The 15,799-nt window shown below is 39.6% G+C and overlaps 1 protein-coding gene across 2 annotated transcripts; it reads left to right on the top strand.

Annotated features, from left to right (window-relative positions):
• Positions 1–170: 170 nt before the first annotated feature.
• Positions 171–15,193, top strand: LOC143863850 (polarity axis stabilization protein). 2 transcript variants are annotated; one of them, XM_077374630.1, is made up of 3 exons: positions 171–2,334; positions 2,496–2,688; positions 14,554–15,193. In XM_077374630.1, exons 1-3 carry the CDS (start codon positions 755–757, stop codon positions 14,785–14,787), a joined length of 2,007 nt encoding a protein of 668 aa, XP_077230745.1. In that variant the 5' UTR covers positions 171–754; the 3' UTR covers positions 14,788–15,193. The 2 variants fall into 2 exon arrangements, with proteins under 2 accessions (XP_077230745.1, XP_077230746.1); XM_077374631.1 differs by lacking the exon at positions 14,554–15,193 and adding an exon at positions 12,701–13,015.
• The last annotated feature ends 606 nt before the right edge of the window (positions 15,194–15,799 follow it).

Genomic DNA, 15,799 nt, shown 5'->3' with positions numbered 1-15,799 from the left:
ACACGCATATGTACATTATTTGCACATTACTATTGCATGATTGAGGTGCTTTTTGGGCCATAGATGATCCTGCCTTTAAAATTTGACGGTTGAGATCAACCTAAGATGGGACCCACTACTATTCCTCCAATAAGAGATAAAAACCATCAAGGATTTTGATTTCAGAAAGTATCAAATCTTTAACAAAAATTGATGAATTTTAAGAGCGAGAGAGAGAAGAGGGAGGAGGCCTAAGCATTTATTTTATCCCTGGGTAATCTGCATCTCATCGCTTTTCTTTTGGTTTGTTTCAGAGACCTCTTTGTCTTTTTTCATCGATATTTATTAGAGAATTAGTATTCCTTTTCTCTCTTCATTTTCAGGTAAAATAAGCTCAACCCATCTCTTGTCTTGTGTAGATTCCTGAACCCTTTTGTCTCTCTATCCTAAAAAACGTTTTGATGCTCAGAAATCTCTGCGTTTGTTGGGATTTTTTCTTTTGTATGGTTGATGGGTTTTGAATATGGTTTTGCTTTATCCGTTATCTATTGAGGAAAAGAGAAAAAAACCCAGAAATTTTTAGCAGAAATAGTGCCTATCTAAGGTTGAAATCTTATGGAAGATAGAGAAGAGGAAAAACCCAGAAAATTTTAACAGAAGAGTAGGTATCTAGGGTTGAAATTTTATGGAAAATAGAAAGATCAGGTCTTTCAATTGAACTATCTATATGTCTTGTATCAATGATAGGGATAAACTCTGAAATATCTGACGTGAAATGAGTCGAGCTTCGTCGTTCTCTTTGAAGCTAGATCCCAATTCTAAGACAGATTTGAACTCTTTTAGGCAATGGGTTTTTGCCTTCTGTATAATTAGGTTTGATCTAGAACAAGGGCAGGTCATTGAGGAGTGTTACCCATCTGGTACTCTGACCCAAGATGAGGAACTCGAAATCGCTTTTAATTCGTTCCCCGATTCGATGTCCCAGCACAATAACCGTTCCAGCATACACGATTGTATGTTCTTTTTTCGGTTCCCAAATCGGGGTACTTATCAGTTAGACAATGTGTCTTTTGAAACAGCCCAAAACAGTAGTGGAAATCAGAATTCAGTGGTCGAAAGATCGAGCAGCCGTTCTAGTCCTAGATATATCTATGGTTATGTTTTCAATAGGCAAAGACAAGATGAGAGACTTAAGAGAGGTGGAGAACAGAAATCCGTGGTTATCTTGTCATATAGCCCTTACTCGAGCGTATTCAAACCTTTACTACAAATCTTGGGTCCGTTGTGTTTCGACATTGGTAAGAAGGCTCTCGAGCATGTAGCGTCTTATGTGTCAATATGGCCTGTCCCTGTGCTTGGTAAGTTAATGGAGCTTCCAATTGGGAATGCTGCAATGAAGGTGTATCTCCCACCTGCACATAGTTTGCTATCTCTGGGTTATAATTCGTCCGATGAATATTTCTCAATGATGGCTCCCTTTCCTCCAACGAATCAGTCAGTCCCACAAGGCCTATTCCATGACGCCGACATTTTTGGAATATTTCGAGGGCTATTATTGCAGCTTTGGATGCTGTGGGAGCTCTTGATTATCGGCGAGCCCCTTCTCATAATTTCACCCACACCTCCCCAGTGTTGTGAAGCTGTTGCTGCCCTTGTTAGTTTGGTGGCACCATTGCCATATAGTGTTGATTTTCGGCCTTACTTCACTATTCATGATCCGGATTTTGCCCGTATTAATTTGCTCAGAGAAGGAGATCCGTTTCCCCCAATGGTTCTAGGTGTTACAAATCTCTTCTTCTTAAAGTCTCTCCGAACAATTCCCCACGTTGTTTCGGTGGGTACCCCTAATTCTAGCAGGTCTAATGTTGCTCCTAGGTCCTCATCCACTGGTAGAACTATTAGGCCAGACCGTTTGAATCTCCAACAACTTTCTTTGAAGAACTTTTCTCCTTCGAGGTTGTTGAATGTTGTGAAAATGAGGAGAGATGGTCCTCTTTGTCTGATGACAGAACACAAGGAAGCCATTTGGAGCACATATGCTGCAACAACGAAACCAGATACTGCTGTTCTCAATAGACTTGTTGACACGGGAATTTCCTCAAGAATTGAGGAGTCAATGTCAGTTGTCAATAATGAGATTTTGCGTCGGCATTTTTTGGAGCTTACGATCAATTTCCTCGCCCCTTTTGGCCCATACCTGAGAGCTACTGCACCTTCGGAAGGGACTTCTCCTTTTGTTAATCCTCCGCCTCTGCTTCCATTTCATGTGGATGAATTCCTTGAAAGCTTATCGGCAAGGGGTCCTGGGAAATTTCTATCTAAAAGGATGAGAAATAACTGGCTAGACCTATACAGGTAATCCATGCTAAGAGCTGATGGATTTCAATTTCGTATGTTTTTATTTAGGATTTTTGTTGGTTCTATGGATTGACCTTATTTCACTTTTTACCTTCATTCAATTATTTGTGGCATTGGTGAGTGCAATTAATGAAATAAACTGTTGAATTTTTATTCAGGCGCTTTTTGAAAGGAAACAATTTTTTGCCTTGGTTCCAAAGAAGGCGTACTCTTGCCGAACAAGAACAACAGAGATTATGGAGGCAGGCACGTGTAAGGACTGATATACAACAATTTATATCAAAGATGTCAGAATTGGAGATTGTTGATTCTTTTAATGCGATTCAGCGGCACCTGCTTGGAGAAATACAGGTAAACTCTTTTTCTGATGTTTTGGTAGTTTTACTTTTATGTGCCCTAATATGCCAAAACATTAATAGTTGAATTTATCACGATTATTCCATGTAAGATTGGCAAAAAAGAAAGGTGATTGGTACTGAAGTAGCCCAAAGATAGATAGTTATTAAGATACTCTTTAACTTTGATATCCTTTGACTTGATCTTTACTTAATAGAACTTGTAGAGAAAGTAATACGGCAGAAAATGGTTTTACCTACTGACTTTCAAGATATTCATCCCTATTCATGTAGCAACACACTAATCTACTTAATTGAATATAACTGACCTGAGCAGTGCCATGCAACATTAAGGGCAAGTGGGTTAGTTTCAGTATTCTTTTCTTCTTTTTTTACAATCATTGAATCTTTTTTTTTTGTTATCGTTGAAAATATTATTAATATATTTCACCGAATCAAATATCATAATGCACATGCCATTTGTTGGTTACTAATTAAATGATTAGTCATGTTGATTATGTCCTTGGAAACAAGTTTTTTTTTTTTTTTTTTTTTTTTTTTTTTTGTGAATGGTGAAGCTTCATTAATTAAAAAACCTTGATTGAGCTATTAGCAAAAAATAGAAAATACATCAAACCCCTCAAGGGGGAAGGTCACCAAACACCTCCAAGGCTAGAATGAGCCAGTTGATCTACCTCACTATTAGCAAAGCGGAGGATATGCTGGAATGACGTCGCATGCCCCTCCACCATATCCAAAACCTCCACAATCGCATCAACGAATCTCCACGGGAGCCCTTTTCTATCCTTCACCCGCTGAACATCATTGAGTGAATTCCCCTCCTCCCCAAATCAAGAAGGATCCGCTAGGCGGATCCCAGTCAAAAGCCCCTGGACTTCTGCCTTGGTCAAATTATCCTCACCGATAAGGCAAAAAAAGGCCCACCTGACCTCACTCTTTGCAATACAAAGGAGGCCCCCAATGCCAGCAGCTTCATGAACCCAGAAATGGGAGGAGGTCATAGGCGTGTCGGATGATCACCGTGGATCATCTTCAACTAGATTGCATCCTAGGAAAAACTTGAACAATCGTCCAATGCACAACGAAGTAGAGAATATGCTGTTGATTACTTTGCACACCCTGAAGTTGAAGATCATGTGATTCCTCTCCTTCCAAACTGACCACAACACCATTGAGAGAGGCTCCAAAGTTTTCTCCCTCTGATGAGCCACAGCGCCAAATCCACAAGCTTAAAAAAGATGCACCACACCAAAGAGGCCAAATATAAGTCTAAGATCTCCTTGACAAAGCCGCAATCAATGAAAATGTGGTCTTCCATCTCCTTGGCTGCAGAGCACATTACATTTGCTAATGATGACCCCGTTCCCGCTACAGAGATGATTGATTGTAAGAATCTTGTCCAAGAAGGCAGTCCATCAAAAGGCATTCACACCCTCCTAGCTAGTGAGAGAGTCGGAGGCGAGACCAACTAGCGAAAGGACCGAGAATTTTTTGTTCGGGTTCCCAGTCTAAACTTGGCTGTCCTCCCTATCTCCTGATGAAGATATAGTCGAATCTGTCCATAAAAGCATCCGCCGCACCGAGCTCTTGGCTAAAGTTTTTTTTTTTTTTTGAATGGTCAAGATTTTTATTAAAGAATGGAGACCGAGATGGTCAAGTACAAAAAGAAGAAGACGTCGGAGACAAATACGGCTACATCATATTGCTCAAGAGCCTCCAGCTGAACTCCCCTTCTGACTAAACCATCTGCAGCACCGTTTACCGATCTTCTAACATGACGATAACAGATAGATGAGGAGCCAACAATATCATGAATTTCCTCAAATTACTGAGCAAAGCGCCAAGGGTATTTTTTAGCGCCCCATAACCACCGGATAACATTGCTGGAGTCTCCTTCCACCACAACCTTGTCAAAGCTCTCACCCACCAAGATTTTAAGACCGAGGAAAGCCGCCCTAACCTTCACTTCAATAGAATCAGCTACACCCAAAGGACCAGCAAAAGCCCATATCACCCTACCCAAATCGTCTCTAAGAACACCCCCTACACTCACCGGCTAAAGATGTTCTTACAAAACTCCACTTCCACCCCACTTTATCATCCTATCATCTGAAAGTCGCTTCCGCACTGACTCACCCGTCTGTCAAAGGCGACTCTATAAAGCTCAGGATAACTTCTAGGTTGGCAACTCAAGCATAAGTGAGTTTGGATAATTGGTTTTTCTCATATGATTATGCCACATTAACATCTGTTGAAGAGTATGTAAGGGTCGTATTATGAATATGATGAGGGGTATTGAAGTCTTTGTACGCATGTTGCCCTAGTTGGGCCTATATATACATCATATCCATGGGAGAGCTCATAACTGGAGACTCTCCATTTATCCATTCCTCTTCTTCTTCGTCTCTAATCCTTATCCACCATTTCTAACAACAGCATTACGGATTCTCCCAAATTTATCTACGTTCAACATGAAATCTTACAAGAGTGATGTGAGACTGATGTAGCCATTTGAAAGTAAAGCGCTTACATGTGTTGAATCAATGATGGATGAAGAACAAATATAGGTATTGCTGACCTTCCAAGTTCTTCAGCAATAAACTTCAAGCAATCAGAGCTGCTTACATTATGAGAAAATTTTAACTTTGTGAAAAGGCTAAACTTCACCTTCCTCTAGAAATTCTGGAGGCGGGATGACTGGTCCTTTACCTATCATCAACCAGTCAGTTAGCCAACATTACTTGTGAGCAAGAGGGAAAATTTTGGAAAAAGGCCTTGTGCTCAAATTATCTTGTCTGATGACAGTGGATAAACCATTATTGGAAAATTACAATCATAGTTACGAACTAACTTTTACGAATTATTATAGGGGAGAGAGATCTCTTTAAAAACTTTTTGGATGTTAGAAGTCCTCTTGGTTCTATCATGAGTCCTATTTTCGGCCATTCTTTATCTGGCTGGTTAAGAAGTCTGTACGGGGGATTTGACAATGTACCTGGTTTGCATGAGCTCACTATGGGCTGGTGGTGTGAGGTGAAGGTGCAAGGGTGGGAAGGATTCAAGTTTTTTGGACATCTCCAGTATGTTATGCTGAAAAATTGGAAGAAGTCCTCTTTTTGTCTACCAATCTAAAGAAAGAAGAGCTTGGCTGTAGAATCAAAGATTTGGATGAAGAGGTTGAATCTGGTAGTAGTCTAGACTCTAGATTTCTTCACTAGGAGACAGGGTATGTTAATGAGCAAATTCTTATATAGGAGGAAGTCAGTTGGAGACAAAAATTCAAAGCTCTTTGGTTAAGGAGACCATAATACTGCTTTTCTTCACTGTGAAACGACCAGTAACTCCACAAGCTTAAGCTAATGGAGATGGCATTATTTAATCTTTTATACTTTAACACTCCCCCTCATGTGTGGCCCCTCTTTTGCTAGGGTTGGCCTACACGTGGCATTATTTAATCTCCATTGCATGTGGATTTTTGCTATCAAGGAGATTTGAACTCCAGACCTTTGGCTCCGATACCATGTGAAACCACCAGTAACTCCATAAGCTTAAGCTAATGGAGATGGCGTTATTTAATCTTTTATACTTCAACATTCACAAAATGACATTGGCTAAACTACACAAGAATGCAATTAATTGCTTATAGATGGGGATCTTGTGGAGGATGAGAAAGTGATTGAGGACGACATTGTCAAATTCTATGTGAATCTTTACAACAGTGAGGAGGGTTGGAGACCCCTTTTAGTGTCTCCTTCAATCAAATTTTGACGGAAGTGAGTAGAGAGGAAATTACAAGGCTCTTGGTTCGGATTGTTTTATTATAGTTTTTTACCAAGATATGTGAGAAAGCATCAGAAGAGACATTATGAGGGTAGTGGAGGAATTTTATGCCTAAGTAAGCTCAATAGTACTATTAATGCTACTTTTCTCTCTTAGTCCTAAGGAGGAGTGAACGAGGTAGATTATGGACTTCAGACCCATTAGCTTTGTTTAGTTGTGTGTACAAAATTATTGCCAAGGCTTTGGCAGACATGTTAAAGAAAATTATGAGATTCATGATCTTTCCTTTTCATGGCATCTTCCTGGAGAGAAGAAAATCTTGGATGGCGTGAATTGTCAATGAGTTCAGAGTTTTGAAAAAAGGATGGATTTGGAAAGGCCGTGTGTAAGGAGGTGGATACAGAGAACACTTATGACCACATGGAGTAGGAGTTTGTGGTCTTTCTTCTTTGGAGGATTGGATTTGGAGAGAAATGGAGATGATCGATGAAGGAATCCATATTGGGGCCCGTCTTCTCCATTGTGATTAATGGTGGGCCTAGAGGCTTCTTTTCAAGTTCTAGAGGCTTCAGGCCCGGTCTCACTTTTCTCTTCACTATTGTTGGGGAGGCCTTCAGTAAAATCATGGGGGTGGCAAAAGTTCTAGGGCTGGTTGAGGGGTTATAATTTAGAGATGTCGCAGATGACACCCATTTTTGTTACAGCTTCGATGGGTCAGGTACAAAAATATCTGTGTTATTCTAAAATGGTTTGAAGTAGTTTTTTGGTTTGAAAGTGAATATGGTGAAAAGCACTATTTTTGGTTGGAACATGGAGATGTCTATGCTCTAACAATTGGCCGGGTTTTTGGTTGCAACACTTCAAAGTTCCTCATGTCTTACTTGAAGCTGCCTTTGGGGTATGATATTTTTTTGGATCTCTTTGAAACCCATCTTTGAGTAAGTGGAAAAGACACTTGTAGGGTGGGAAAGATCTTTTTTGTCCTTGGGTGGGCGATCACTCCTATCAAGGTCTCTTTGTCCAACATTTTGATCTATTTCATCACATGTCACTTTTGAAAACCCATGTTGGTGTAGCATAGAGGATAGAGAAGCTTTAGAGATTCTTTTCGAAGGGAAAGGAGACAAGCATTTGGTGAATTGGGACTAGGTGTTGTTAAAGTATAAATGATTTTGAAGGGTGGGAAAGATCTTTCTTCTCCTTGGCTGTGCGATCACTCCTAACAAGGCCTCTTTGTCCAACATTTTGATCTATTTCATCACTTGTCACTTTTGAAAACCCATGTTGGTGAAGCATAGAGGATAGAGAAGCTTTAGAGATTCTTTTCGAAGGGAAAGGAAGGGAAAGGAGAAAAGCATTTGGTGAATTGGGACTTGGTGTTTTTAAAGTATAAAAGATTAAATAACACCTTCTCCAACAGCTTAAGCTTTTGGAGTAATTGGTTGTTACTTGTTTCACATGGTATCGGAGAAATTGCCCTGAGTTCAAAACTCTGACGTTAAAAATCCACATCTAATGGCCAACCCAAAAGAGGGGCCACATGTGCCACATGTAGGCCAACCCTAAAAAGAGGGGCCACACGTGAGGAGGAGTGTTATAGTATAAAAGCTTAAATAACGTCTTCTTCAACAGCTTAAGCTTTTGGAGTATGCCCATAAAAAAAAGCTTTTGGAGTAATTGGTTGTTTCACGAGTGTGTAAGCCCAAAATTGACAAAGATTTTGGCATAAGGAAATGATGAGGAATAAGGCCTTTTGTTGTAAGTGGTTGTGGAGATACAGAGAAGAGAGGGATGCCCTACGGAGGAAAGTGGTTGCAGATAAGTATGTGGAAGGGAGGAATGGGTGGCATATTCATAAGTTAGGTAGAGGTCGTGACTCGGGTACTTGGAATTCTAGTTGTCCCATTTTGGAGAGTTTTCACCCGGGGATAAGATTTAGGCTAGGTGATGGTGAGAGGGTGTGGTTTTGGCATGATGGTCGCTTAGGTGTTTTCCTGTTGTCCCTAGCCTATATGGGATAGAGAGATTAAAAATGCTCAGATTTTTTAATCTTATGAAAGGTTTTTTTTTTTCTTAGGGGGGGGGGGGGGTGTTATAAGTTTAGAGACCTTAAAGCTTCAGAGTTTGATTATTGCATAACCTTAACCTTCTTAGTTCCCTTGAGGAGAGCTTTTTGTTACTTTATAGTGGTCCATAGGGCCGTCCGAATCTAAGTGCATGTTCTCTATAGATATTTCTTTCAGTGGCTCTTTCATTGTGGACCTTCCTCTTTTTCTTGGAGAAAAGTTTGGTGTGCCCCGACATTGGTCAGAAACTCAGAATTCAAGCCTTCTTGTCTGTGTTGCACGGATTCTTCTCCTTACTGTGCCGAATCGCGTGTCGACACATCTCAACACGGATTCGAACTCGGATACGCGTTGGATTCGGCAAGATGGGTGTCGAAACGTCTCTCCACGGTCAACTTTGAATTTAATGCGAATCCGACACGTCTGCCAACGTTTATAAATACAAATCCCTAGATATTATATGTTTTGCGATTTTTTCCCCAAGATATACACCAAAAAGGATTCTTGGGGAAAAAATCCCGAGATATTAAATGCAAATCAGACAGCGCTGGCAGACAGACCCACAATATTTTATATCTTTGACTATTCTTTTGTTCTCAAGACAGGTCTGGCAGCTTCAACCCACGACCCGTCTGCCAGCTCTTTGACTATTCCATAGAGAGGGCAACGTGCTGAGATTGTATGGTGCATTTAATGCATTCTATATGGGACCCAACAAAGGAGCAGTTTGGATCATCCTATTAAGCGGACCCACTGTTCTTTTTTGAGAGATATAACCTAGTTACATTGTAGCCCAATAAATTAGCAATTTGGATCATCCTATTCAGTGGGCCCACTGTACTTCTTGACAGACATGGGCTTTACGGCCACAAATTTCACAGAATATTCTCATTTACTGGTGGGTAGGATTTTGGTAATTCCACCATGAGAGAGAGGTAGTTTTTCATATGCTTCATACTCTGGTGGAATTACCAAAATCTGGTACTTTTTTCATATGTTTCATTTTTTAATATTTATTTTTATTTTTTAATTAATTTAATAAAAATGTCGAATCCGAATCCTTGATTTTTAGGTTAGCCGAATCTGACACCTCAAATCCGTGTCGGATTCCGACACCCGAATCCGAATCTGAATCCATGCAACATAGCTTCTTGTGGACTGTCATACTTAGATTTTTATATGTCTGCCCGTCTCTTCTTTTTTTTTTTTTTTTTTGAAAATTAACAGTAAATTTATTTGAAAAAATGGGTGGGGACAAGATGTCCCAGTACAATAGCGAAAATGGCTGTACAGTGGGACTATGCCTGCGTAGATGCCATAGAACGGAAAAGATTAAAAAAAACTCGCTAGTGATGTTCACTAATTTCCAAGGACCAAGACTTCTGCAAAACACCAAGCCATGATTTTAGAGGAGTCTCTTTTCGCACAGTCTACCATGCAGCTCACTAAAGAAAATATAGAGGATAATAGCAAAGCTCTTGCTTCAGCTTGATTTGAGTCCTTCGTATGGAGAGGTGATAAGCACTACAACCCCGACCCCGATTTCCCATTGAACTTCACTATAAATTAAGCTTGGTGATATTTGGAGAAGGTGGTCTACAAGTTGCGCTACATTTCTTCCGTGTGCAGCAATCAAGGATGAGGGCCTTTTGCTTTCTATGATGATCTTGGACCAACACCCCTCAAAGCTTTTTTTTACTCACCAATGCCCACTGATGAATTCGTTCTTGATGCCTCTAATGATCTTTGCTCATCGAATTTTTCTTCTCAATTATCCTCCTACCTCTCATTTCAGATTCCAGAAAGAACTACATATATTGATAAGGACCAAAGCTTGCCTCTAATGATTTTTCTCATCGAATTTTTATTCTCAAGTATCCTGCTACCTCTTTCATTTCAAATTCCAAAAAGAACCACATGTTGACAAGGTCCAAAGCATATGACCTTTACCTCCAAGGTGTCCTACTTTCAACTCGTTAATACATCAAGGTAGAGTCCAAGAATATCAATGAAATATCAAACAATTTAAAAAATTGGAACTACATTAATTTCTCCCTTACAATGGACAAAAAGATGCTCACCACTTTCCTCCGTGTTTCTACACAAGATGCACCATTTGCCAAACAAAACCGTTTCTTTTTCAAAACATTTCTCATATGGTCTTGCCTTCATTACCATCCAATAAAAGACTTGCAACATCAACGAAACATGGGCACACCAAATCGCCACATAAGAAGAAGTGAAGCGCAACCAACCATGAAAACATTGTCCAAGTTCTTCAAAACAATATGAGAAAGGGAGTGAATCATTTTGAAGATAGATTGTCATTTTGTAAGGGGACAAGTGTGTTAAAGTAGAAAAGATAAATAACGCCTTTCTCCAACAGCTTAAGCTTTGGAGAAGTTGGTAAGTTAACATGGTATCAGAGCCAAAGGTCTCCAGTTAAAAAACCTCCCGGATAGCAAATCCACATGCGATGGTCGGCCCAAAGTGGGACCACATGTGCCACGTGTTTGCCAAGTGGGCCACACATGCGGGGGAGTGTTAAAGTATAAAAGATAAACAACGCCCTTCTCCAACAGCTTAAGCTTAAGCTTTTGGAGAAGTGGAGAAGTTGGTAAGTTAACAAAGTGTATGATCATCAGTTCGGTGTGGGCGCCCCGCTTGTTCCGGCCAACAATCCAATCCCTAATCCGGTCCATAACAGCAGCAGTGTCTTCTCCACAATGACAGATCCGCTGTCATGTTCCTTCATTTGTGGAAAACCCTATAAATGAGTCTTCCTTTTGGGTTGTGAGGCTTCACCAACTGAGAGTCCTTGTCGCCCTTGGGGCATCCCGCGCCGTGCCGGAAACAAAAGAAATCCCTTTCCGTTTCCCTTTCATAAAGAGTCTAAAGGGAGTGAATCATTTTGAATATAGATTGTCATTTTGTAAGAGGACAAGTGTATGATCATGGGCAGTTTATACTTTATACGTACCTTGGGTTGTTTGATACCCACTAAGAGTCATGGCTTCAACCTCTCTTTCTCTCTCTCTCAAAACAGACACACACATGTTTCTGAGATCCTTTATCCTCCTTAATAGAGGCATTGTGTACCTAACTACCTCAACTCCCTATCATCTTTCTCATGGCCTTCACAAGACAACCCGAACTACTACACTTCCTTCATTTGTGGTTCAATCCATGAAACTACATTCCTCTTGAATCTCATCCTTAGTATGAAGTAGGACGAACTCTATTTGCCTTTCTTTCCTCTATCATGTTCACTTACATTGCATGACTACCTTAGGAATGAGAAACTATTTGTTTGAACCGAATTTGAGCCATTTGAGAGGGACGACATAAAACTTGACTCCCTTGCAAAAGAAAGTTGCATTTCCCTGATCAAAATTGAAAAGCCTCACTTTATGATAAACAACCAACATTATTTCTTGGAGGTCACCTTCCCTGCTATTATGAGAAGCCTGAAGTAGGTTGAAGACATTTTTAAATTTTATCAGGACATATGATAGTTGATGTCTGTGTTTTAACATGATTATCATGTGAAAATGTTTTCATGCTTTTGCAATCCTTTCATCTTGGAAGTTGTGACTTCTCATATTACATCATACTGTAAATGAACAAGGAGATTCTCGTAAATCCTCTGTGTCCTTGTTTTCTTTCGAATAGATGTCTATACTAGCTAATGACTCCTATGAACCTGTAGATAGCTAGTTATTCTTTGCGGAGTTGCAATTATTAAGGATTTATTTGTGTCCCGAACAATCTTAACAAATTTCATCCTTTGAAACAAAACACTTGCTACCAAGTGGTTGTGACAGTTTGTGTAAGAAATGGAAGCTTTGTGGAGGAAACTAATGTAACTAGTGAGAAATATGGGGAGCGATGTGGTGGATGAGAGTGATGTTAGAGGCGTGGCTGGAGAAAGAGGCTCAGTGACATAGAGGTTTATATCTCAAGTTAAAAATGGGTTTGTGATGAGCATTGTGCTTAGGGTGGGTGGGGGAAGATTTATTGTTTGGTAGTTTCCCTCTTTGAAGTGCCTATCTGAGCTTCTATATAATGTCTAGGACAGAGGGGCGAGTATTATTGAGCGTGGCTGTGTGGGTATGGATTGTTTAATATATAATTTGAATGTTTTCCTAATCTTCTTTGTAGGCTCAAAGAGGTGTTTATGTCTCAAGGGAGAAAGGATTGGAGAGTGTAGACGGCAGTGTTTGTGTCTGAAGGGGGGGAAAGATTGGAGAGTTTAGACAGCATGCTCTGGATTGAATTTTATTGGAGTCTTGGTTTGCCGTTCTTGCAGTGCGATAACCTGGAAAAGTAACTTAGGTTGGGGAATATATTTTTATTTTTGGGAAGAAACAGAGGATTAATGGAGCTATATTTTATTTATTGCAAGGTGACAAGAAGGATTTGGTGTGCTGTTTTAAAATTGTTGAAAGTGTATTATTAGGTTTTTTACGGGACCAATTGGCATTAAGGGGGATCTCATGAAGCCGGGGCAAAGAACCCTCCTTATGTGGCTGCTTGTTTTCCATAATGGAGTTGTGTGGGAAGCTATGACATTTCAAATGTGATTGCTTGGGCAGTCTGTCGTCTCTTGATAATTTTGAAAATAAAATCGTAAAAAGTAGAATAATGGATTCAAAAGTGCGCCCTTTACAAAGTAAACAAATTATGTTAAGGTACTAGAAAATTCACTTGTGAAATATACAATATATCTAATGTGGTTTAATTTGAAAATCATGAGGTTTTCCAGGCCTTTCTTGATCTTTCCCTGAAATTTTCAAACATATGCCTCCTTGAATTATTCCTTGACGAGAACTTGGAAACTATGGCAGAGGGAAGGAATTCTCCTTTGTGCACGTGCTTAGGGCCTTAGAGAGGCTAATTCACTAAGGGTCCATTTGGATGCACCAAAAAGTGGGATAGTAAAAGTATACATTTCCCATTTCCTAGCGTCATTTGGTTGTCATTTACTATTCACATGGCAGTCCTTGTCGGCTGTAAATTTTCCAAATATAAGCCGTTTTGCACTGTTTGACATTCCTCTTCAAGTCCGGAGAAAAGGTAAAGTACAGAAATGGGAATCCATATTCCTTTCCTTCTACTTCGATACCAGGTGCATCCAAACAGACCCTAAGGAGGGACTTCCAAGAGATGTTTTCGCTTTGGAGCAAGCTGTGCCCTTATTATAAATTTCCTTCAATAAATGTTCATTATTGTTGAGGGAAGAAAAAGGCTTTGTTTTTTGTGACTTATTAAGCCATATATCAACATTGCATTTGCAATTCAATTCACTTCTGTTAAACTACCAATTACTCCAAGAGCTTAAGCTGTTGGAGAAAGGCGTTATTAATCTTTTATACTTTAACACTCCCCCGCACGTGTGGCCCACTTGGCAAACACGTGGCACATGTGGTCCCACTTTGGGCCGACCATCGCATGTGGATTTTTGTTATCCGGGAGGTTTGAACTCGAGACCTTTGGCTCTGATACCATGTTAACTAACCAACTTCTCCAAAAGCTTAAGCTATAGGAGAAAGGTGTTATTTATCGTTTATACTTTAACAACTTCCATGACATGGGCTATGTTACTAAAGGGACTCTTTTCTTTGATATCTCAATGTTACCATCACATCCACTGTTTTGAATTCAGGTCATTTCTGCAACAAAGGCTATGTTAAGATAGATTCAGTCTGCTATTGGAATGCTTGCCAAAGTTTTCCTCCTTATTGAACTGTGTCGCATATATGCGTAGTTGAGTTGAGTTGAGTTGAGTTGAGTTGAGTCAATACTAAATATCAATTCTTACAACGTTTTGAATTCAGCCCTTGAATTAGTCATTCATACAATCTGAATCCAGTTTTAATAATTTTATTATTTCAGATTGAACATCTCATCTTCCTTATATGATTTTGATATGCCCGTATGGCTTACCTCACGCGTTAGTTTAATTGGCTTACCTCACGCGTTAGTGTAATTATTTGTTTAATCCCATTTTGCAGTTACAGCAGTCGGGAAAAGGGAATGCTGACTCTATGTTAACATGCCAAAAACTGAAGGGAAATCTGCAAACAGTGTTCAATGTGCTTCCCAAGGACATGCAACAACTCCTACTTTTCAACCCACAAACGGCCGCCCTTCTACAAGGCGGCCTGGAACTGGCAAAGCTTCCTGGCCACCCTTCTATGCATATTGGGGTAGTTTCTGAGATGGGCTCTTCTGCCTCACCCCGGTAAAATCCGACCACTTTTACCATTAAGACTATCTTTTGTCATGCTTTATTTCATTGTTCATGCACAATCGATTAGCGGGGTTCTCAAGTTCGAATGCATTATTTTTCTGTTTTAATTTTTTGTCTTTTTGAATTGGCATGACAATCATTATCTTAAATACGTTGGGGGTGTAACGGAGGAACGGATTTATCTTTTTCCTCTTCAAATTTAGATCAAAGAAGGGAAGAATTAGGTTAGGAATCTGCATAGGAACTTGGTAATCGCAATGTTGCGGACCCAGGTGAGTGTGAATTTACTGCTTTTGCAGAGGCTATGTACCTTGAATTTGGATTAACTTATGTAGCCAGAAACCAGACCACCCTTGTTCAGTACATGAACGGAATCTATAAGATTGTTTTTTCTTTTTCCATTGCACAGTCAGTCATTAGTCATTTTCTTTTGATATTCTAGCCCAGTTTGTAAATCTTTACTTTAGCTTAGTACAAACAAATTTTCTGCATCTTTTATGCTCATCTTGAGAACATGGACACAGTTAAGAGATGCAGGATTAACACAATCAGATGTTATGTAAATACCATAGCAATTTTGCATATCTAGTATGTGGGCATTTGGGGAATAAATGGCTGAATATTTGCAAACCATTGAATGGCTAATTACATTGGATTGAAATTATAATGCCATAGATTTCTTCCCTTGAGTTCAAGCTTTCAATTTGAATGGTGAAGTCACTATGTAGCAAAAGAACACCAACACAAATGATAGATTTCTTCCATTAAAGGGTGGCTTTGGTTGAAATAGGTGGTGCATTTATCACCAGCCCAAACAAATTACTATAATATGTACCAAATTGGCAAACATTAGTTATTAGTGAGCTTGGAATTTGCAGAGATACTTTTTAAAATTTTGAGAAAAGGGATTTTCTTAGTTCTCAGATGATGTATAATTCTGATTTGGAAAACGATATCAAGAAAAGCTTTTGAGTCATGTTGGCCCCAAACATCCCTGATAATTTGTC

The sequence above is a fragment of the Tasmannia lanceolata genome, unplaced genomic scaffold (assembly GCF_043159265.1).
Source record: "Tasmannia lanceolata isolate RefF3 unplaced genomic scaffold, GAP_Taslan_0.1 ptg000044l, whole genome shotgun sequence".
NCBI classification, from domain to species: Eukaryota; Viridiplantae; Streptophyta; class Magnoliopsida; order Canellales; family Winteraceae; genus Tasmannia; species Tasmannia lanceolata.
Note: the sequence above shows the minus strand (reverse complement) of the source record. Positions and strands in the feature narration are given on the sequence as shown.